This window comes from Dipodomys merriami, unplaced genomic scaffold, assembly GCF_024711535.1.
Source record: "Dipodomys merriami isolate MVZ:Mamm:240054 unplaced genomic scaffold, mDipMer1.0.p SCAF_41, whole genome shotgun sequence".
Lineage (NCBI taxonomy): Eukaryota > Metazoa > Chordata > Mammalia > Rodentia > Heteromyidae > Dipodomys > Dipodomys merriami.
In genome coordinates, this window is record NW_027205715.1 from 846,825 (window position 1) to 871,676 (window position 24,852).

At 40.0% G+C, this 24,852-nt stretch overlaps 1 protein-coding gene across 4 annotated transcripts in view; it reads left to right on the top strand.

The window, feature by feature from the left end:
* The window catches only part of Fto (FTO alpha-ketoglutarate dependent dioxygenase), a 392,707-nt gene that overhangs the window by 309,651 nt on the left and 58,204 nt on the right, over positions 1-24,852 (top strand). Inside the window, exon 9 of one of the 4 annotated variants that reach the window (XM_069992310.1) lies at positions 16,976-17,055. The exons of 2 other annotated variants lie outside the window; for them this stretch is intronic. In XM_069992310.1, the coding sequence (XP_069848411.1) occupies positions 16,976-16,994 (19 nt within the window). In that variant the 3' untranslated portion in view covers positions 16,995-17,055. Of the gene's footprint in view, positions 1-1,290; positions 1,374-16,975; positions 17,056-24,852 lie in introns of those variants that run through there. One more of the 4 variants, XM_069992309.1, reaches the window with a different exon arrangement.

Below are 24,852 nucleotides of genomic sequence, written 5' to 3' on the forward strand. Positions count from 1 at the left end.
CGTTAGTTGTGTTCTGAGGACAGTGTTTCTTAGGTGTGCTGCTCACAGCCCATATGGAGCAAATTAGAGAGTGAAGGAATGGTGCTGCCCCTGGTTCTGATTGGTTACGGTAGTATTTTAAAAAAAAACCCACAAAACAAAAAATGAGGCTTGCCCTGCTTTAGAGAAGAAAGATGGATAAAATGCTCTTTGAACACTCTGGTCTTTTTTTTTTTTAATGTCAGTACAGAAGGGTTGCATTTATATTTGGCTTTGCAGACCTGTCTCTTGACCTTCTAATTACTTTATTTGAAACAGCACTGAGGGTATAATAAACCTGGAGGTTGCTGCTCCTTTGCTTTATCATAAATTAAAGCTGCTGGTTTGTTGAGGTGAAAGTGGAGGCAGAATGTTCATTACTGCTCAAGTGACGGCTTGTCAATAGCAGTGCTTTTTAGTTTGTTCTAGTCAGCACTTGCTGTGCATTTTGTTGGACCACTGGGAAATAAATACAACAAGATTATACATTTGGAATACCACAAGAGTTCGGGGAAAAAAAACACAAATGATAAATTATACACTTGGTAGAAAGTGACATGCTATCTTGTGCTATTAACAACCAAAGATAATTGCAACGAATTGTAATTGCAGTTTGGAACTTACAGTACAGTGTGTCCAACATCAATCTTAATAGTGAACAAAGCAATTTATATTAAAACTTAATTCGCTTGGTAACTTTCTGCTGTATACACGGGAGCTAACAGATGTAGCTTTTCAGAAAGTTCAAAGGCATTTGAAACGTGGAAAGAAATGCTAATGCAGTAAGCCTTGGAGAAATATTGCATTACTACTTGTAATGAAAACAAATGTATGTCATTATCTCCCAGTTTGTGTTTATTTAATAAAAGATGCAGTTTGCACATTGGTGGATTCAGTGTGTGTTTCTGAATGAGTATGGAATGATATTATATCTGGAATCAAGGGCCAACCAGACCTAGCAATTATGCATCTTCTGTAAGTCATCTGTAAGTATACTATTTTAGCAGTGTGTACCTTAATGCTTCACTGGGTTTTGTATGAGGCGTAACAGCAAACTGGGGTAACTTTATTCATGACTTTCCTTAGATTGGATGTCTTTGAAGCAAGAAAGGGAGATCTCCTGGAATTACTTAAGAGAACAAGCATATTTGTTTTGTGAGTTTGACTGATGGCCAGTAGAGCAGTTGACTGAAATCTCTAAACTGATTAGGGTTTTCGTTCAAATAATCTTCTACCTTTTTCATTAATTTATTCCTTAATGCTATTTTGCAGCTCTTCTGCCAAGGATAATAATCTCACACTCTCTGACCTCCGTGAGTGGATGACCTGGAGCCCATAACTAATCTTATTTACTTTCCTGACCAGCCGAACTTCATTTACCCTGCTGGATAAAGAGTCTTGCGTTGCTAAGCTTTCCTTCCTTCCCTGGAGTGAAGGGCGAAAGACAGGCTTCCCCAGTCTACTTCCAGATGCACCCTGGGCCCGTGGAAACTTTGAGCTATTCCTCTTCTTTCTGAAAGCATCTTCCCCTCTTTATTCCGTCTTTTTTGAAAATATGAAAACAATGGAGGAAAAAGAAGATGAGATGTGGGATTTATTCACATCCTGCTCTCTGGATTTCTTTTTGGAGGTTAATTTCCAAACATTGTCCCTGTGCATACATAGTTTAATCTAGGTATAACAGTTGAATGCACATAATCTTGTATTTTGCTTTTTTATTTAAAGCCAACATGTTTCCCATGATGTTTCAGAATGTAGTCTTTATGCATGTCAATGACTGAGTAATAACCTATAAGATACACACACATACATACGTATATACATATATATTGCATTTTATCTCGTTCCTTCTTATTACTGTGAAGTTATGCATTTCTACTTGTTTTTTATATGATAAAGATGCTGCAGTCAAGATGCTGCAGTTTTTGTCGTTTATATTGTTCATTCTGAATAAATTGCTTTAAATTGAATTATTAAAAGGTACAAACATTCATGTAATTCTTGCTGGGTACCACCAATGTTCATCCCTAGACTGGGTATAGTACTTCATATTGCCACTAGCAGTGCCTGAGTAAAGTTCTATTCCATATCTTCCAACTAGATGGCATTGGGTGAATTCTCCCTTCCTCAGTTCACCTATCAGGATAAAGGGGTTAATAGTAGTGCTTACTCCTAATAAAAATAAAATAATGTTTACTTCATAGGCTGTTATCCATATTATGTTGATTTATGTATTTTAATTGTGTAGGATAGTATCCATCACATAAGAAGCAATAAAGATGAACTATCATTACCAAATCTGAATTTTCTCCTGATTTGCTATATTCTTTTATTTAAGTTGCAGCTTCTAGGAGAAAGTTGTAGTCCAGTGGAGCCAAGTATTCAGTAAGCTCCATAATCAGCAACTTCTGTATTGGGTGAAATTTTTCAGGCCCTTAGACAATGAGTCATTAGGGAATCCTTTGCAGTAGAGAGTGTTCTGTGTACACGATGCAGGCTTTGGGATGACCCATTTCTTAATTTACAATAACACATAGCACTGACTCCAGCATCATCTAACTGGGTTTGAAGCCTTAATCACAATCTGTCAGTACCTATCTAGATCTCATGCCTGTTTGTCAGCTGAGGTGACAGTTCCCCTGAGATTCACACTATAGGGAAAGAAATGTTTCATAAGAAAGTTGGAGTGTGGGTACCAAAAGTAAGGGAAATGAAGGCAGGATATCTAAAATTAACAAAGGCATATTGAACCTCTTAAAGACTACTCTGAAACAAGATACACAGAACTTCTGAAATTATTACAGTAGAAAAACAAGCAACAGTTATAGATACCTGGAAGTATTTGGACCATTCAGAAGCCATAGCCTATGAGGATAAATCCCAAAGCTACTGTGATGAAACTGTAGATTCCTACATTGCTGGTGGCAATATAAACTCTCATTAGCCCTGGAAATAAATATTGGTTTATTTCTTATTAGTATGATATTGAAACTCACATAGCAGGCATTTTTTCCTGAAGAAATATCTCAATTTTCCAGGAACACAGTGACTAAAGCTACATAGAGATTTATTTTTCCTTCATCTGGCCGTACAGTATCACCTGTGTTCTTGGCTCCTGTGGTCTGCCTCCTCTGTCATAGTTTGGACATGGTTTCTAGTTTCAGGTTTACCTAGTAATCCCTGGAGAACTGCTGGAGCTTCTGGTATGTATCATCTACATTACAGGAAGAAGGAAGGAAGAGGGAAGGGGGAAATGTGTCTAGCATTTGAGCCCATCCCCATCCACTTTTTAGAAGGAACTTCCTTTGAAATCTTTGCCTACCTGTCTCCATCAAATGACTCCATTAGCCATAACCTCTAAGGAATACTTGTAGCTGGGTACATTGTTGCTCCTAGCCAGCACATATAGTATTCTGTGAGAGAGTGAGAAGAATTGCTATTAGAAGGCCTCCTGCAGACGCTGGCCCAGCCCCTTTGTCTGAAGTCAGCCCATTTTCAGCTCTGTGAACTCTCCTGGCAGCCCCTGATGTCAGCCAGTATTATAGACGAGAAGCCAGCAGAGTACAAATGAAGTGTTTTGCAGGGAAGAGAGAGAAGTAAGTGGATTGAACGATGAAACTTTAGGTCATTAAATAAAGTTCCAACATTTTCTTCTTGCCCAAAACATTTGCAACAAACTCTAGAGTAGGAACGGAAGGAAAATGTGCCACGCCATTTTTCTTGAGCCTTTTTGCAATGCAACAGGACAATCAATACAAATCTTTGCAGTAATCATATATTGATTTTCCTAGAATATAACTCCATTTAAAGCACTCTTATCCCCAAGAGTAGAAACATTGGAGGCTATCAAAGGAGGAAGTAGGTTTCCTTGACCTCGTCTGCAGCGCACAATTGATTAACAGAGAATAGTTATGGGAGCGCGAGAGAGACAGAGAGAAAGAAGAGAGAAGTCACCGAAAGGTTAATACCAGCTGGGAGAAACATGATTATAGGACATTAGGCTTTTTGTAAAATCAGAAGGTCAGGATAAGATAATGATACCACCAAAAATTACACAGTGTTTGGCATCCTGAGACTGTGCACCCCCTACCATGGCCCCAGCCCCTCAAAACAGCCAAATTTGGGAGGTTAACAGAGCTGTAAGTGAACATGAATGACTAAGTTTAAGTTCAGGGCTTATGGGCTGGCCTGATAAGGGAGTAAGTGAAACTGTTGTAGTTTTTCTGGAATGATGGTTGTATACTAAAACTTACACAGAATTATATTGAAATATGATTCTTTGTTTCAGACAAAGCTAAAAGAAAAAGAGAAAAAGAAGCTGGAGTGTGGTTCAGTAGTAGAGCAAAGTGCTTAGCATGCACAAGTTCAATCCCAGTACCTAAAACAAGAGAAAAAGACTCTTAATTTTTATGCCTGTTCTTAACCAAAAGACTTTCTCCTCATCCCTTTACTCTCTAATTAAAAATTTTTAAGAATCTACCTCTGAAAAATCCCAGGAGTTCTGTGCACAGATGTCTTCATAGTGGAGACAAGAAGAATAATTGGATAGTAGTTTTGCACTGAGAAAGCATGTAAAATCTACTCCTCAGCCCCTGGCCTATGTAACTGGGATAGTGCCCAAACTGAGGAGGGTGCTTCCTGCAGCCATCTCAAGTTTGCATCTGTACCCTTGATGCAAAGACAGGAGAGCCCAGTGTCCTCTTGTTCATAGAATATTGTCTGCATATTTCTCTCCCTAAGTCCCTTTTGTGTCAAAACTGTGTTCTCACAAACAAGCTCTTCATTAAATTAAAAGGTGCATGTAGCCTCATTATCCTTCTCAATGTGCTATGCACAGTACTGTTTATTTTGCTAGCAAACTTCAGCAATTTGTATTTTGGGTGGGTTTTTTTGTTTGTTTTGTTTTGTTTTTTGCTTCAGGCAAAGCGACTAGTACACATTGTCAGATAAAGTATCTTATCTGTCAGCAGCACCCTTGTGAATTAATCATAACTCAATAGGCTTACTAATCAAGATTTGAGATGAATGTTTTGATAGAGCAATCAGATTTGTCTAATCTATCATTAGTTGACAGCCGCTGCGGGCTGAGTGCAAACTTGGCAATAGTAGACTTGTTTTGATCCTTTTGGCTGGGCCCACCAGTTGGGTTAGCTTCACTGATGGTAGCTTGTGGACCCAGGCGTGGTAACTAATTAAGTTATATTTCTCATTTTCCCCAATCTTCATCTCCCCCTCTACATACACACTGATTTCCAGAATGGACTCAGTAGGTATCCACTCTTGTGAACCTGCCCATGTGGTCAACCTAGAGAACCTAGAGTTGCTTTTGTCTCTTTCACCTGATAACAAAGGTTTGCCTAGCCAAGTGACAGCTCTCAAGGGGATCTATGGTGTCACTTGCAAATAGTGGTCAGAGAAAGAAGATAATCCTAATGCATTGTTAAATGTAACTGATTACAACTCTTGTCATGTCATGTGTCACTAAAAGCTGTACCCCATTTTAGTGAGGTGAACATTCCTGGAGATAATTGACAGCATAGCTTATCCATTGTTCAGTTTGACTAGATACATGAAAGCTTTTGTTGTAGATTGGTATTTAATATATAGTGTTTAATGTTGTGTAAAATCCCTAAATGATAATAAATTTTGCTGTGTTTGTTATAGGTGGTCATTAATACAAGACAAGATTCTTTTATGGGGGAATCTTTTACTAATTTTCCTTCTCTTGCATTATGACTAGGAAAAGATATTTTCTTATTGTAGAAAACTTGGAACATTCTAGAAAAGTCTAAAAACAACAGCTTAAATTTCCCGCAGTCTAATCACCTCATTAATTATATCATCTTACTAACATTAAATAAATAACAAAATTACCTTAATGAGTAATTGTTTGATGGTCCTCCTAGGAAATTAAATGTTGTTCTGTGTAGCAGTAGAAGGTAATCTACAGGAGTTGAGAAAGATCCTACTTTCCCTCAAGGTTTCTCTTTCTTGTGAGAAACATGTGGAAATGACAACTTTTCAGTTTCAGAGCCTTGTCACAATTCTCAGTAATTGAGGGCTAGCTGTACTTTGGGAGATTTGTAGCTTGGATGACTTAGACAAGAGTAGTGGAGAGTTACCTAATTAGACTCCAGGTGTAATTATGTAAGGCGTTCCAGGTAGCAGTGTGCTGTGTGTTAATTAACTTTCGTGCTGAATGTGCAAGAGCACCTGAACAAAGAACAATTCACGGAGGAAGAACAGCTTCCTCCCTTTGCTCTATCTTCAGGTTTTCTCCTACTAAAGTTACTTCTCATGTTCCTCTCTTTTGTAGTTGAGACAGGAGGTATAAGGGCAGACTGCTTTGCAAAAAAAGTTCATCCTTTGTCCCTATAACTCTCTTCCTGTTTTCTCCCATAGTCTTGCCACAATCTTTGGAATGATCTTTAATAAAATTAAATGTCTTTTGGTTTGTTAAATGCACATGATTTCTCATCCTGATGCTTTGTTCTTCATTAAACTCCAGAGATACCTTTCTGTGTGATAGGAGAATGTTTACTGAGCCACAGATCTAGCTAATATTCTATCAACAATTGTGCATCATAGACCTCTCCCACTGACCCCATTTCTGTCTCCAGATGACAACAAAAGGAAAGGCAGTAAGACCAAGTATATCCTTTCCTCTTGTAAGAAATGAATGGCGTCATTTCTGCTGGCCACTACTGTGCATTGCTGCCCAGATTCTTGACTAATACAAACTTTCTAAATCCATACAGTTGAAAATATTTCAAGTTGGAATTTCCAGCTCTCTCCTTGTTCTCAAATGAGAAAGTCTCATTGTGAGGTTCCTTTCTCCTTCCAATTCTATCTTCTTTAACATCTCCCTTCAGCTTCATTTTCCTACTCATAACATCTAGAATGACAAGCAGGTTCATACAAAACTGCTCAGGGACAGGTCCCAGGCCCTGAGTTCAAGCCCCACAACAGATAAAACAAAAAACCAAACCAGCTAAAAGCAGGGCTAGAGTGGTAGAGCATCACCTTAGCAAGCATGAGGACCTTAGTTCAAACTCCAGTACCACCAAATCTTTTTCTTCTCCTTCGCCATCTCCTTTCTTCTTCTCTTTCTCCTCCTCGATCTTGTCTCCTGCTCCTCCTCCTCCCTTTCCTTCTTCATACTTCTTCTTCCTTTCTCCTCCTCATTCTTCTTCCTTTTCCTCTTCTTCCTCTTTCTCCTTCTCCTCCGTCTCCTCTTCCATTGTTGTAGAGAAAACAGTAATTGGGAACCATGTGACTGTATGGGTCAGATTCGGTGAGGGTGAAATATTGGACAGTGTCAGCTGGGTATCTAGTGAAAGTCAATCTCCATTATGTTCCTCAGACATTCATATGAACTTACCAGCTTTCATAATCAAAATCAGAGCAATTGATTTTGTTTTATCTTTTATTTTTGCAGTACTAGAGATTGAAGGGGGGGAGAGAGCTTCAGGCCTTGCTAGACAAACACTTAACTTGAGCTATGTTCTCACCCTCTTTTGTTTTTAAATTTTGTTTATTTTTTTTTTTAGCTAGGCTTTTGTGCTAACTTTGTAGTGTTTATTCTAAAACTTTCAATCCTCCTATCTCTGCCTACTGAGTAGCCAGGATTATAGAATAGCAAGAGCAACTGATTTTGATCAAGCACTTTACTTTGCGAGATTATGTTTGATTCTCCTGGAATCCAAAGAAGTCTAAGATATAACCACTGTCCCAAGAGAGTTTAACATCTGTTTGGAAAATAGAACATAAAAACATAAAAAGTAAAACTCTACTAAAGTTTTTAAAGGACAACTCCAGACAACATTAGGGAAAAATATGTTATATAAGGGGCTAGGAAGATGGCTCAGTGGTAGAGCGCTTGCCTTGCAATGCATGAGGCCCTGGGTTCGATTCCCCAGCACCACATAAGCAAAAAGAAAAAAGCTGGAAGTGGCGCTGTGGCTCAAGTGGTAGAGCGCTAGCCTTGAGCTGAAGAGCTGAGGGACAGCGCCCAGGCCCAGAGTTCAGACCCCACAACCGGACCCAAAAAAAAAAAGAAAAGAAAAATATGTTATATAGCAATATGAAAATGCCAAATGATTTTTTAGAGATTTCTTTCTATCTTGCCAGGCACCGGTGGCTCACACCTGTAATCCTAGCTACTCAGGAGGCTGTGATCTGAGGATAACAGTTCAAAGCCAGCCTGGGCAGAAAAGTCTGTGAGACTCTTATCTCCAGTTAACTACCAGAAAACTGGAAGTGGCGCTGTGGCTCAAGTGCTGTCTCCTTGAGCTGAAGAGCCCAGAGACAACACCCAGACTCAGAGTTTAAACCCCATAACTGACCCCTCCCCCCACCCCCTGCAATAAAGGTTTCTTTCTCTTTTTTTTTTTTTTTTTTTTTGTTAATTCCAGATTTTGAATTCAGAGCTTTGTGCTTATACCTAGGCAGATGTGTTACTGTTTGAGTCAAGATTTCAGCCCTTCCTCTCTATTCTGGTTTTTATAGTAGGATCTTGATTTTTGGCCACTGGTCTGGAGTGCATCATCCTATTTATGCTTCTTAGAAAAGCTGGAATGGTAGACAAGAACCATTACTCCCAGCCGTTTCTGGTTCATCTCAAGATTAGGGTCTCTTGAACTCATTTACTTGGCTAGTCTGAAACCTTCCTGATCTCCACCTCCCATGTAACTGGTGATGGTACATGTCACCATACTAGCTATTGGTTGAGATGGAGTCTCTAGAACTCATCCCCCTCAATCCCCCCCATCACCCCACCCCCTCCACCCCTCCCCACCCAGGCTGGTCTGGAGATATAATCCTCCTGATTTCAGCCTCCTGTATAACTTTGATGACAAGTGTGTTCCACTGTGCCCAACTAGGGGTTAAGGTAAGGTCTTGCCTTGAACTACATTCCTCCTTATCTTTACCTCCTGAGAAGCTAGGGTTATAGACCTGAGCTCTTGGCTCCTGGCCTGATGACTTTCTTAGAAGATTATATATACATATATACTATATGTTACGTATTATATATTATTAGACCCTTCCCAAGGGGCTCATGACCATTATGACCCCTAAAAAATACTTTTCAATATGGAAATTTCAGCATAAAAATCTAGTTATGTAACTGATAAAATAGCTATTTTTCAAAATTATCACTGAGCTGGGAAGATGACTCAGTGGTAGAGTGCTTGCCTCACATGCATGAGGCCTTGGGTTTGGTTCCTCAGCACCACATAAACAGAAAAAGCCAGACATAGCGCTGTGGCTCAAGTGGTAGACCGCTAACCTTGAGCTGAAGAGCTGAGGGACAGTGCCCAGGCCCAGTGTTCAGGCCATATGACCAACAAAATAATAAATAAAGCCGGGTACCAGTGCCTCATGCCTGTAATCCTAGCTACTCAGAGGCTGAGATCTGAGGATCACAGTTCAAAGCCAGCACAAGTAGGAAAGTTTGTGAAATTCTTATCTCCAATAAACCACTAGAAAACTGGAAGTAACATTGTAGCTCAAGTGGTAGAGCGCTAGCCTTGAGCTGAAGAGCGGAGGGACAGCACTCAGGCCCAGAGTTCAAGCCCCATGACCGACAAAAAGATAAAAATAAAAATAAGTAAATACATAAATAAAAATGATCACTGAGATGAATGTGTAAGCATTTTAAATTGTCTTGAAACCTGTGAAACACTAAGAAATGCCACTGATCCTCATAGACCCAGAATAGAGAATCAGTTCACTAGTGAGTTCCAAGTATAGTAAGTTTGTTTTAAGTTACAAAGGTAAAATTTGAGGGAAAAGATGGATTTTGAAATTGACAAGATATAGGGGAGTGACTAGAGGTCATTTCAGTTAGATGGAATGTAGTATAAGGGTAAGAATAAGAGTTAAAAAGTAGATTCAATGTGTCAAGCTACCTAGTTGAAACAGAAAGTTCAGGAAGCTCATACGAATATTTATAAGTTGCTAAAAGATGGCTGGGTTCTGAGAGCTTACTACTGTTACTGAGAGTGACATGCTGCTGGTGATAATGTCATCTGGTGGCAGGGTATACAATGAGCTTGGGTTATTGTTGTTCCAAGCAATGAAGTGCATTTGGGGAAAAGCAGTGTTCTGGAAATGAGGCAATGTAAGATGCTCTCCAGGGGGCAGGGTAGCAGAGAAGGATGAGGTTCAAAGAATTTTGAAAGTGAGACAACTTCATAATTAATTGGTTCTGACACTTATAGTTGATTCCTTGATTTTAAACATGCCATAGACAGGCATTTGGGGAAGGAGCCAAATGTTCCAATACTACTTTGTGTATGGGAAGAAGTTTTAAGAATATAATCATGGAAAGATCTAAACTGAAGAAACCATGACATTCTTCAGGTTATAAAAATGATTATATGACTCCCCTAGGGACTGCTAATATCTTTATGTCAACTTAGTAACCCAAGACTTGATACCCATTTTTTTAAATCCAAATATTTCCATGATTATGATACAGACAGTCCCCAAGTTAACAAATGGTTCATCTTACTGCCTTTCAACTTACAATAGTACAAAAGTGATAGACATTCAGTAAAAACTATACTTGCAGTTTTGGATTTTGATTCTTTTCCAGGGCCATGATTTCCATCAGGATATTAGTATTGCTGGGTGGCGGCAGTGAATGCCAGTTCAGTGCCAAGGTCATGCAGCCAAATGCTGCTACTTCACAGTGGGCTGTGTTGATAAGCTAGGATGTTCATTAGGTGAGGGATACTCAATACATTTTCAGTTTACAATACTGTCAGTGTAAGATGACTTCATGGGACATGTATAGTCCATCTCTAAACCAAGGAGCATGTGTATATGTATATTTTGTGTGGAGTTAGTAATTGTCTGGACTATCTCCTGAGGACTTATATGTAGTTCAGGCTTAATCATTTCCTTATCAATTGATGTCCAGCTTTCCTCTTCATTCCTATTTAGCTTAAAAGCTTTTCATATCAGCATGGTTTCAGGAACTGATAAATTGCCAAGGGCCTGTCAATTCTGAACTTTTTTTCTAACCTGATTAAACCTGTTGAGTCTTAAGAACTAGTAGGGTTTTTTTCAGTGATGTTTCTAAGCTTTTTGTAATACTTGCAGAATTGGCCATTTTATATCTAATGAGAAATGAAGTTGGGCTCTGGGGCTGGGAATCCTCTGAGGCAGAACCATCAGGGTTTTAAATTAAGGAGAAATGGAGCAGAAAACCCTGTACCTTTTGCCAAGTACTTTGTCCAGCTTGGAGAATCTAAATCTAGACAAAAGGTTGACTTGGATACAAACAGCTGTCCCATATGAAACCAACTGCACAAAAGTTGGATTCAGCCCATCAGTGAGATTAGGGTTTTTTTCTATGTATTCTTTTCAGTGTGTGTGTGTGTGTGTGTGTGTGTGTGTGTGTGTGTGTGTGTGTGTGTGTGTGTGTGTGTGTGTGTGTGTGTGTGTGTGTGTGTGTGTGTGTGTGTGTGTGTGTGTGTGTGTGTGTGTGTGTGTGTGTGTATGAGTATTTAGCTTTTTAAATAGGTAATTTACCTGTATTTTGTTGTTACTGTTACTGTTGCTATTTTCCTTTTATTTTTACAGTGCTATAGTTTAAAACTCAGAGCCTCATGCTTGCTAGGCAGGTGCTATATACCACTTCAGCCATTATACCAACTTTTTCAAGATATGGTCTCACTTTACCCCTGGTCTGGCCTGGACTGTGATCCTCCTATTTGTGGTTTGCTTTGTCATTGGGATGACAAGGTGTGCACTACCGCACCTAGCCATTGGTTGAGATCCATTTCAGGAACTATTGTTTTGTATGTGTTGGCTTTAAACTGCGCCCCCCCCCCCACCTTTCAAATATCTAGTGTTACAGGTTTGAGCTAATGTTCTCAACTCGGCAACTCACCTTTAAAATCTTTTACTTCAGCTTTCCACTGTCCAATGACATGGTCACTACTGAACTCCTTTGTCCCACACTTTAGTTCCCTCTTCTAATTGGTGCTAGTAATGGATTTGCTGCAGAAGCCACTGCCACTATATAAAGATGTAGCAGTGCTTGTCACACTTAAAAACCATGGAAATATGAAAATAAAAATTAAAAGTTGTTATTTCCCCTACTACTAAATGACATATATGAAATCTTGAATTAAACCTTTTAAAATAGATTTTAATTGTTGTCTTTTCTCTCTGAGAAGGCAAGTGGTGTGTGTATAGCCAGGAAATAAAGCTGCTATCAGTAGCACCTTACCAATAAATGGCCTACTTGCCTTTCCTTCTTAAAACTAGAGCTTTTAGAGCTTTGTATTCTAAAATGAAAGGATGCCCTTGTTCTGCAAGGAAAAGGAAAAGGGATGAGATATTTTTGCAAGAAAAAAAAACTGTAACTTTCTTTGCCATCTCACTGTAGCCTGTTGGCATGAAGACATTGGAATAAATGTTTTATTCATTTAAAATCATTTCTAGTTATATTTATTATGCCAAGCATTTCCCAAATTCTGTTTACAATATGGTGCCTTTGAACTTGTCCAGCCACAGTGAGGAATGAACTTGGCTTCTGTGAGCAAAAGGAAGGTGTGACTATGAGGCAGATAACAGAGCTACTCTAGTACTTTTAGAGCTTGAAAAGACTATTAATTTTCAAGCTACTAAACACTTAAAAATTTTTATTGTGAAAATACTGTACAGAGGGTTTACAATTAGATGGGCAAGATAATGAGTACATTTCTTATCAAGCATTGTTGCCTCCTCCTTTGTTTCCCCTTCCCATCCTGTCCTCCCCCTGCCCCCCCACCCAGTTCCCCTCCCCCCCCCCCCCCCCGCACCAAAGTTGTAAAGTTTGTTTTCGACATAACGACTTGTACATCTTGGAAAGGCATGGAAAAAAATTATATTAAGTGAAGTAAGCCAGGCCCAAAGAAACATAGGTTCCATGGTTTCCCTTATTTGCAATATCTAGTATATGTCTGAGTCAAGCAGAAAAGGTCTGATAAGTTGATGTTAGGGAAATGAACCCTAAGATGTGTATTCAAATGTTTTTTTTTCTTTCATGCGATTGTTTCTAACACATTTATAAGATTATTTCTTTGTTGCTTTGTATGTCCCTCCCCCACAGTATAACCACTGCTTTTACTGTATTTGATGTCGGTATAATTTGTGGAGGGGAAGGGGAAAAACAAATCGTTTAAATAGGGGTACAGGTGGACCCACTGCAACACTTAAAAAAATTTTAAAAACTTGTATGAAGGAGTTTTGTTTCAGTGTGTCTAAACACTCTAAACTTTTGGAGCTTCGCTTTCTAATCATATAATCATCTTTCACGTTTGCACCTAATTCACTTGGATGAAATTTTTTAGTATGAAGCTGGTAGGCATAGCTCCACATGTCAGATTTAGTCCCTGTTGGCAATGTGTGCTCTTGAGGACTGAGACTTATGGAGTCACCAGCAAAACATAATTGAGAAAGAAGATCCTTTCCAGAATAATACATGAAGTCCTCACTCCAAGTATATAGTCTAGAGTTACTATTTTGGTATCATTTTGCCTGAAAATGCAGGGTTGATCCAGGTTTTCTTTGTGTGTTGAAAGAATTCACACATCTCAGCATGACTGGTTTTCAGTGAGGTTGTACCTTATTTACTGACTAGGATCTGATTTGTCATTTTATTATTTTTTGTCTTAAAACACATTTTCCTTAGAAAAGCCTCAACTTAGAGCTATTTCTTCATATAAACTTGCAAGGAAAGGTACCATATTAATACTTTACAGGGACAAAAATTGAAGAATCAAGAAAACATGTGCCATTTCCAAGAACATATAACCAGTCACATCCAGAAATTAGATGAGGCCTCCTTGAAGACCTCTTCTTCATTTTGATGAGGCCATTTGTGGTTTGGCTCCTTGATCTGGTGTTACACAGCTGTAGCTGAATGCAGAGTTGTCATTTGGTGTCCTGTAACTACATCTAAATGAGACTTCACAAAGATCTCTTAGCCGAACACTAACTAGAAAAACTCCTCCCCTGGTTAGAAAGGGTCTTTAAGGTATTCTGAGAGGAGGAGAAGGGTTAAGAGGTCTAATCCATAACTCTAAATCCCCATGCTTGGGGAGCTCATTGACATGGTAGGTTTTAAGGGCTCCTTTGGAGCCATTATGGCTTGTCATGCTGAGACCCACTGGAGAACACTTAATTGTAGATCATTGTCCCCATGTGTGGCAAAGTCTTTTCAGGATCTTTGGAAAAACAGCTTCCTGTGGTTTCTACTTAGTGACGCCTTGGGAAAGTTGTGATTTGCAGATAAACCCAAAAACATTTTTTTACATTTATGCCTTTAAATTAATTAGTCATCTCACCTTCTTCGTCTTCAAGTTAAATTTTAATTGTGCGGAGCATCCTGCCTGCTGGATGGTAATGAAAAATTTTTGTAATTTCTTTTTTTTCTTTTTCCTTTTTGCTTGAGATTAGGGTTCTTTCTATATATTCTTTTCAGTGTGTGTGTGTGTGTATATATATATATATATATATATATATATATATATATATATATATATTGTGTGTGTGTGCATATATATGAGTATGTATGTGAGATGTAATAGGAACTTTAAAATAGGATAAGCAAGCTGAAAACACGAGCCTTTATGTAGATATTTATAAACATCTATCTGTCTGTCTGTCTATCTATCTATCTATCTATCTATCTATCTATCTATCTATCTATATAATTTTTTTCAGTGCTGGGATCAAACCCAAGTCCTTATACATGCTAGGCAAGTGCTTTACTACAGACCTACATTCCTGAGCTGTTACTAGGGTATACCAATTATATAGAATAATATGCTTCTCTATGACATCATGCATGTATATAATGTGCTTTGATTGTTTTCATCTCCTATCATGTTCCCTTTTGTCTTTCTCATTAATCTTCATCTTTGAGATTTGGATTTTTGTTTTGTTTTATTGTTGGTGGTGGTAATAGAAATGCATTGTGAACAAACATAACTATCACATCCAAAGCCTGTAAAGCTTGCCTTTAGAAATGAAATGGAGATCACATCATTTCATATGGAAACAATTCTTCTTTTGCCTCCTTCCTCCAAGTGGAGGAAATATCTCTGGTATATGGTTAAACAGATAGATTAGACCTCAGATAGGTTGGCAGATTAAGGCAAAGCATAAAAAAGGCTCATGTTTTCAACTGTCTATCCTATTTTAAGGTTCCTATTGCCTCTCAGCTTTCTGAATTTACCAGATTAGTCCTAATCTAATATTTAGTTTCATAATGTATGAAACATTCTGCCTGGACTCAGTTCCCAGCTTCCGTGTTACCTATCTCTTCTACCATCTCTGCATGCATAAGAGAACATTCATTAGATTGGACTGAGGGAAAACTACCAAGACTAGGTCCCATTTCTTGGGCTAGATATCCAAGGCCCCAGCACACATAGCAGAATGGCTTAAGAGGATCTCTCTGGGTCTAGATCATAAAGATAGATTGAAGGGTTAAAATGAAAAACTTTGGAACTCATTTTGCCTGGAAGTCCAAGCTTATTCAGAAATGAGCTCATTTCTGAAAATGCTGAGATTCTTCTTCAGGGTTTCCCACACAGTAAAACAGAAGCTAAACTGTAGGGTCAGAATAGTGTTTCACAAAGTGTCTTTATGCTAAGCAAGAGTCCATGGATTAAGCCAGTACATTTCTTAGTTATTTGACTTTTTCCAGTCTGGTTAGGTGCCCACTTTGGGAACAACTAGCTGTGGCTAGGGAGTTGGGCAACAACATATAATCATGGCTGCCAGGAATCTTCTACAGCAACCAGACTGGGGAGTAAGGGCCCTGAAAGGGGAATGAAGGACAGCCCAGTGTGTTTCTGATAGACTAGTCCTTTATGGAGTAAATTGAAGTAACCAGAGTCTTTGTATTCCTCAGAAGAAAGCTTCTCTAAGGAATGAACATAAAATTTTAGTTTTGGAAGGAATTTAAAGCTCATACAGCTTTACTCTTTATATCACCTTGAGAAACTGGGGCACAGGGAAGGAGTTTGTTTTCCTGAGGCTCTAAAGCAAATTAAGATTACTCAGTGCTCATGCTTTGGTAAGAGCAGCTAACACACACCCTTTCCTAACTTAACCATCACACAGCAGGTATTTTAGATATTCCTTTTCCTACTCTCTACAAGTCTTTGAATTATAAGGGGTGTGTATTTATAGTCCTTCATCTATTAGATGGTTTAAGTTTTATAGACTCTTCTACTTTAGAGAAAAACAGTATATATGAAGCCAACAGAGAACATGTACAAATGCTTATGGGGTATACTATTAGGTGCAAAAAGCAAAGTAATGCTCATAAAGTCTCCAATGTCCCAAAATATGTGAAACTTGCATATGTATATGCATATGAACTAGGCTCTTCAGAATAATAGTACTGTGTGAAACTTTAAACTTTCCTTAATGCTATCATTAAATTATTTTTACAGTCTTAGAAAGCACGTTTAATACAAACATGTCCTGTTCTAGTACTTAACTAGAACTACTTGGACTTGTATGTTTGATGCTCTTGCACATAAAGGGAAACTTCAGTGTAAGCTATATGGACTTGGGATAAACTGAGAAAACACACTGAAAATAAAATGGCATTTGCTGTGGCTATAGCTGCATTAAACTGGGCCTAAGTGGCGATTGGCCTCAGATGCCATGACCCACAGAGGCAATCAAAGGATGAGATATTTTCAAGAGCTGGTGGAATCAGAGTCTAGGAGCTGGACAGAGCCTCACACCACGTGACTTGACTCTGTGGGCATCAGAACCCTTCGTGGAAGCATAATGATGTTTTTGTTCAATACCTTCTTCAGCCATGTGTTTGCTTCCCCTGCCTTCCCAGAGGCCATGCAGCCCCATCTATGTTAGAGGGCAAAACTTGGGATGAAACAAGGCCTTAGATACCATCTGATTTCTGATCTGCTTCTAGGACCATCCACGTGGAATGAAGGACCAGAACATTGAGAACAGCCAACAGGGATGTACATGTGGAGGCCTGCCTTGGAGGTGGGAATCCTCTGTTACATGGTTTCCTTTCTTTTCCTTCAAAGGGGCACATTGGGTTTTCATGGAGGCTAAGAAATGGAGGAAGGGATCAGCATAGAACTGACATTACAAATGCCACTCCAGTCAGGTACCTTTGAACCATTAGCTCCCACATGCTAGCTTTTGATATGGCATGTGGTAGAGTACTGTGTGTGGTGGTGGCTTCACAAAAACAATTGTGTCATGAATCTTTTTTTTTTTGGTCGGTTGTGGGGCTTGAACTCTGGGCTTGGGTGCTGTCCCTGCACTCTTCAGCTCTAGGCGAGTGCTCTACCGCTTAAGCCACAGCACCACTTCTGGTTTTCTAGTGGTTTTATTGGAGACAAGAGTCTCACGGACTTTCCTGCCCAGGCTGGCTTTGAACCGTGATCCTCAGATCTCAGCCTCCTGAGTAGCTAGGATTACAGGCGTGAGCCACCAGTGCCCGGCTGTGTCATGAATATTGTGGAGGAGAAGACTGTCAGAACAACTCTTCTCCAAAAGTAGGTGTCTATTTCAGAATAGGCATAGAGGAGTAAAGAATAACTAGGGATAGGTAAAGGAAAAAAGAAGATTTTTTTTGTTTTTAAAGAAAAGACAGTTTGGCCAGGTGCCAGTGGCTCACACTTGTAATCCTAGCTACTCAGGAAGCTGAGATCTGAGGATTACAGTTTGAGGCCAGCCAGGACAGGAAAGTCTATAAGAGTCTTATGTCCAATGAACCATCAAAAAGAAGTAGAACTGTGGTTTAAGTGATAGAGTGCAAGCTTTGGGGGGGAAAAAAATCTCAGGGACAACACCCAGGCCCTGAGTTCAAGCTCTAGGCCAATACCTGGAAAAAAAAGAAGAAAAAGAAAAAGAAGACTTTTTTTTTTTTTTGGCAGTAGTGGGTCTAAAAAGCTCTGGGCCTGGGCGCTGTCCGTGAGCTCTTCAGTTCAAGGCGAGTGCTCTATCTCTACCACTTGAGCCACAGCGACACTTCCGGTTTTCTGGTAGTTAATTGGAGATAATAGTGTCAAAGACGTTTCTGCCAAGGCTGCCTTTGCACCACAATCTTCAGATCTCAGCCTCCTGAGTAGCTAGGATTACAGGTATGAGCCACTTGCACCCAGCATGGTTTGCTTTTTTAAAAAAGAAACTATATAGAAATCAAGGAGGAGATGTGGAGATGGAGGTAGGATGATGAAGATTAACCCTGAAGGGCTCATTGATTTATGAACTGATGTATTCATCAATTTGTTCTCATTCAACGAACGTTTTATCCAGAGGAGGAAGAAACAAAGGCCTAAAACTACATGGCCTTTTTAGTCTGACCTCTAGCTTAGTCCACTTACTATGTGAATGTTGAGTGTGTGTTAGGTTGACATCAGAAGCCACAAAGACGAAACACACACAGTCACTAAAAAAAGCACAGAGACCAAGGGTCCCGATAATAACGCTGTCAAAGACCAATTGTTTCTCTAGTGACTCATCTCTCACTACCTACAATAGTTTGTGTTCTATGGTGAGTTCAGATGAGTATGGTCCTAGGTGAACTTCCCTTTTTCCAGCCCTGGTCAGTCCCAAATGCTTAGCATTGTCATTGGTTCCTGCTGTTGGAGGCAGGCATCTATGAACTGAGGATTCTTACCTTGGCTACAGTTGCTCTTAGCTGCTTCTTTCCAGATCTGGGGATCTGGGGATTTGGCTGACAATTTACAAAGCCCCAACTCACATCAGAGTTCAGACCTAGTTGACTGGTCAGGTAAATGCTTTTTAATACCAGCAGTGAAAGATGTGGCAGACTTTAAAAATCATGCTTTTAGGGACACAATATGCATCAGTTTAACCTGTTTGTAATGTTCTTTTCTTCCTAATAATGATGGTTTTAAGTCAACATCTCCTTACATTTGATTAATTTCATTAGGATCATCCCAACAAAAAGGTGTTTCAGTGACTTTGGAAGATAAATGGTGTAAGGAAGAAGCACTTACCTGGCAGAGCCTCATCTTCACTATCTAGAATAGACTTCCTACTGAATTAAAGGAAAAAAATGGACATATATATTATTTTTACTTATGGGTTTGTGACTTAATTTTAAGCACATAGAGAAATCTACCCTTTCAGTGCATGCACATTAACTACATCTAGAAAATGGAAGGGGAATAAGTAATATTAGATTGAGAGGTTAGATGGCCAAGGTCTGAAAGGTGATAGCCACATGAAGACCTGGAGTGAATGTTTCAGACAGGAAATATTGAGGTACCGAATTCCTGAGGATGGGATGGGCTTGATGTGCAGGTGCAACAGAAGCAGAGACCAGCAGTACCCAAGGGGAGTGGTAAGACATGAGGACAGAGAAAGGCAGAACCATAAGATACAAACTAGATTCTATTTGAAGTACTAGAAGTGCTGTAGAAAGGTGAACACTGAGCCAGGCCTGGTGACACACACCAGTGATCCCAGGTACAGGGGGGAGAAGACTCTCAGAGTCTAAGGCTAGCTCAGGTAAAGTGAGCATAAGAGCGAATCTGCAAAACAAATTATAGGCCAAAGGGCTAGAGCCATGACTTCTGGGGTAGGCCCCATGAATACCACAAGACCATAAACATGACCACTGACTTTTCTCAGCCACCAAGAAAGGGAAAATATGCCTAAGCTATGATTTATTTAGTAATGAAGTGCTAAGGTTTTACTCATTTTCATGCCTCTGCAGGTATTACTAAACTGAAGTGGTATTTACAAAATTGCTGGGGAAATTGAAAGCACTATTTACCCAAAACTGTTTAAAATGACAAAGGGGAGGATCACACTTTCAACATATGTCCCCTGTGGACTCACCCTGCCCTTCAAACTAACATGCACAATGGGGACCCCACTGTCATTGTCCTTACTCATGGAAGAAGCATCCAGGTCCCACTTTAGCACTGCAGCCTCGGAGGAGAGAACCCTTGCTGGCTGCCCTGCTGTCATATACCTGCATGAGGGCAAAGGTGAGGCTTCCCGAGGCTGCAATTCCCAGGATGGTTCCATTGCTGGAGCACACAAGCTAAATGAAAATTATGAAAATATCCAGGGCAAGAAGCTAATAAATAAGAAGTGACAGGCATCACATATTAGGGGATTATCATGCACACCACTATGCTACAAGATGCACGATGAAGGGTGAGGGAGTCCAAGATCCCTGAGATGTGCTGTGTGATGTGCTAATGATCTGAGGAGAAGCTGCTCCACCAGAAAAACAAATGGGAGAATTGATGTCCTGTTGATAGCTGTTCCAGAACCTTCATTGTGGTCTATGGGGTCTTTCTAAGAGTGTTGTCATGATCTAGCTCTGATCCCTGGAAAAGATAGAAGGCATATGTTCAAGATTGGTTTGATGGCATCTGAGGAAAGAACTAAAGTATGAATTTCTCGCTGGGGTAGGTAGGTAGGTAGAAGATATCAGGTATGGCTTTCTTCATAGAAAGCCCCCCGTAGGAATGCCCCAGTCATGTGCTCAATGATGGTAGAAAGAAGTCATTTCTATATTTTTTACTAAAACATTCCACTAATTTGCCCAGGCCATTGGTGAAACAGATTAATTGAGGGAAAAAAAAAAGTGACTTGCACACAGTTGGCACTTCTGTTGTTAGAATCAGAAAGAGCAATTGGATGAAGATCACTTCTGGAAAAAGAAGAAAACATATGTTACTTATTGTTTGGGGTGAATGTTTTTATGAGGAAAGGGGGCTGCTGCGTCATTAATAACTCTGGCACACCATACAATTCTGGGCAGCCTGATAGATTAAACATGAGCCCTCTCTCATTATCCTGGCAGCCGTGGAGCACTGGCTTTTCCTCCAGCCTGATATGTATTCCATGCACAGTCAAGCCTCGGAGTTGACATCTTCTTCTAAAATTGTTTGGCTGTAATAAATATAAAACTTTCACCACTGATGTAAAGCATTGCTGGTTGGCATCATTTCCTACCCCCTTTTAATTATTCCTGACACTGTGGAGAAACATCTAATATAAATCTGTAATGTGCACTGATGACAAACTACACGGTTGAAGGACCATGTAATTTCTCCACAATTAATTAAAGTGCATGGAGATTTTTCCCCCTCTTTCTTTCTTCCTTTCTTTTTTTTCCCCCCAGCAGCCAGATGCCACTGACTGGCTCAAATAACACTGCTGTCAACTGTAAAAAATTAAGATCCAAACCGTAAGAAAGGTATTTAGATAAAGAAACCAGATGCCAGGTTATTTGTGATACCACCACATACATCTTGATGTAAGCCACCATTGTTCAACATCTGTACTTCCACAGCCTTAATTACACACTTAACTCAGCAAGTCTGTCAGCAGTTTCTGTCCCCAAGTATCATCACTTTTGTAAATCTTTTTATTAAAATCTGAATGGTGCCAATCAGCAAAGGGAAGAGAGACAGAGACATTAGAAACCGTTGTGCAAAAAAGAGGCAGCAGCTTGTTCAAACCAGTAGCACACGCCTGGTGTTTATGGGCATGTGTGTGTGTGGTCACTAGCAGGGGAAAAAAAAAAATCCCCGCTACCATTTCAGGCTGATCTACCACCTGGAATTGATCAAAGCAAATTAATTTTCATTTTCAATTAAGAGTACAATTAAGTCCAAAGTGGTGAGGAGGAAATCGTAATGTTTACATATAGTCGTGTGGTTGGAGGGCTTGAGGAAAGAGCAGATGAAATGAAATACATGCCTTGGTATCTTTGTGTTCAGTCCATTGAAGTATTCCCGGGGTGCTTTGGGCTACTGCTGCTGCTACTGCAGTTTCCTCCAACCACCCACCCCACCTCCCCACCCATCCCTGAAGGTTCTCCTCTGACAAAATTTAGGAAAATAGGGACGAGGGGAGTATCTGGAGATAGAAACGGTAGACAGGCATTCACTGGAACCCTGTTTTTCTGTTATTCTGAGGGTTTCCCAGGATTCAACTGTGGATAGGGAATGTGATGCCCGTGTTTAATGAAGAGTTTGAATTAGGAGCCAGGAATTTGGCTTTGCATTCTGCTGACTCTCAGTGTCAAAGCATTACCTGGCAAATGGATCCCCCTTCCACGTCTGGCCATCATCAGAGATATTGAGTGATTGTGTGAAAACAATCTGGCTGTTGAATGCCTGCTGTCACAGGATCCCAGCTCTTTTCACTTGACTTTTCTCTGCATTCAACTGCTGCCTTTTGTTGGAGTAACTGAGGGGGGCCTGTGGGGCAGACAGGATTCCTCCCGGCTGCCTGGGAACAGTTGGCCCAGTGTGCTCATCACCAAGGGTGGTAATTTGGGGAGCTTTGACCCTGATTTTAAGGAAAGTCAATTATTTGTCAATTATGAGTTCTAGGAATCCAGATATGAGACTCGGATGTTAAATGCCCAGGTCTGATTTGTGGGCAGAAGTTTCTTCTCTTTGCATCTTCCCAGCTCTCTCCCACAGCTGCTGCATTTGCCTTGCCATAAGCATGCTGTCTGTTGGGCCGATGAGAACTTCCTAACTATCCATCTCAGATGAGTGTTTTTAAAACACTGGGGTGGAAGATACATATGTTGTCATGTGAATAACAATGAAGGTAGCCTTAGATCATAGCTTACCTCCTTGCTTTGGGTGACACATTAAGAAGAGAGTATTCTGGGTCCTAAGAACAACGGCTAGGTACAAAGGATTATATGCAGCAATGTGGGTAACTAGGAATCCCCAGTCCTCCAGTCCATATTTTACCTCATACCGCCCCCACCTTCCTTGTCCCCATGCAAGGGTTTACATTTCCTCCCTGCATGGTATTTGTGCTTTAAAAGAAGATTTTATTACTTCTGCTACAGTGGAATTTCTCTTTTTACTAGACAGTTGGCATGACCGCAGCCCGAAACCGCAATGGAGTTGTTAACACGCTGGGATCAGTTTTTCCCCCTTTAAAGCTATTCTTTTCTTTTCTTTATTTTCTTAAAGGGGGGAAAAGCCCCAACAAATCAACAGAACTATTAACTTTCTGATTTATTTGCTACAGAGAGGGAGAAAAAAAAAGAAGGCCGATGTGAAGTGAGAGAGAAGGGAGAGCAGACAGTATGAAAACATTCCATGTGAAAGTTTGCAACTGAAATCACACCACAAGCAGTTGGTTATCTGGAGATAGACATCTTCAATTTCCTGATTGCATAATAGAAATGAGATTTCTTTTTCCTCTTAAAAAAAAAAAACCGCATTCTCCATCATGTTGACATAGTTTGCTATGCTCTTGGCTCAGTAAAGTACTCCTCTTAGAAGTATTTCAACAGCTAACAGTGTTCATTTCTCCTCCAAGGGGAAGGCCAGAAAAGATCGTCACAAGCCTGGCAAATTAACTGTCCTGTAGAGCTATTGCCGAGCATTTAGTGAATAGGCAGATTTTCCACCATACAGTGATATAGCATCAAAAAAATAAATTACAGCAATTGGCGACTTAATAGTTGCAAACCCACATTGCGTATTTGCAAGTATGTCAGGGTGAGAATTTTCTAAAGAACTGAGATGATGGTTCAGGACAGTTCAGGACAGTTGTCCCTGTTGGGCCTGGGCCAGGGCCAGGCTTTGTGGTTGACCTGCCCATCAGGGTGACAACACTGTTTTTGCCTTTCTGATGACCCATTTCTGAGATGGAAAATTCTTGGCTTGGGCTTATGACTTACATCACTTTGGCATTTAAAAATGCCTGTGATCCCAAAAGCAGACCTCTTTTTTAAATCACCCCGTATATCGATACTTCTTTTTATTTAATACAGTGTTTTAAAATTACATTTAAAAGGCAGCTTCTTTTGTCTCATGTGCCCTTGGCTTGGAAACAAAGGAAGTCTCTTTTAAGAGGTGTTTTACATTTTACGACTACTGAGAGAGAACATAGTTCTTTAATAGGTATATGTGTAAGAGTCCCACATTATAGGTTTTCAGAGATTAGACGTCCTGGAACAAGGTGTCTGATAGCATCTCTGAAGGGTACAGGAGCAGATGGAAACCTCAGGAGCTCAGATGTCAAAAGAGAATACTCTCAAAACTCTGGGCAACAGGAGCTTTTCTGAGACCTGTTATTCTCATTGATAATAGCATCGTGCCTTGACCGAGGACGGGGGGCATGCAGGATAGACCATTCTTGTCTTATACTTCATCGTTATAGGCATGTAATATGTTCTTCATTGAGCCAGGCAATTGACAGAGACGCCAGTGCATTTGAGATTTGAGTCTACTGGAAATGAGACTTGTGGTCTTGCCAGAAATGTATGCTTTTCTGCATCCACCACTATCACACATCTTGGAGGATTTTTTTTTATAATCCTGACTCTTAAAGTAATAATATCAAACAACTTTAGGGGGAAAAAGTTAAATATTTCCATATGAAGAGCTGATTAAATTTGTATGGTTTTCTTTTCAGTAAAAATTGATATGTGATGAAACACAGTGCAGCTGTATGTCTGGTTTGGGCTGACCCACGTGTCCTCTGATCTCTACCCAGCACTAAAGGCCACTACCCAGCCTTCCACCCTCGTGAGCCCCAGGTTCTGAAATACTCCTGCTCAGGCACTAAACCCAAGTCTTCCCTCTGAGTCACTATCTTCTCCTGTGTCATTTTGTGCAAAAAATACAATTGCCTTCTTCAACAGCAAACCTGTAGAGCATTATGGTTGAGAGTGAGCGTGCAATGTCCCATCAGAATTCTTTCAGTTAAAAATGGGGGAAAGAGCCCAGTGCTGGCTCCCACCTGTAATCCTAACTAACCAGGAGGCTGAAATCTGAAAATCACAATTCTAAGACAGTCTGG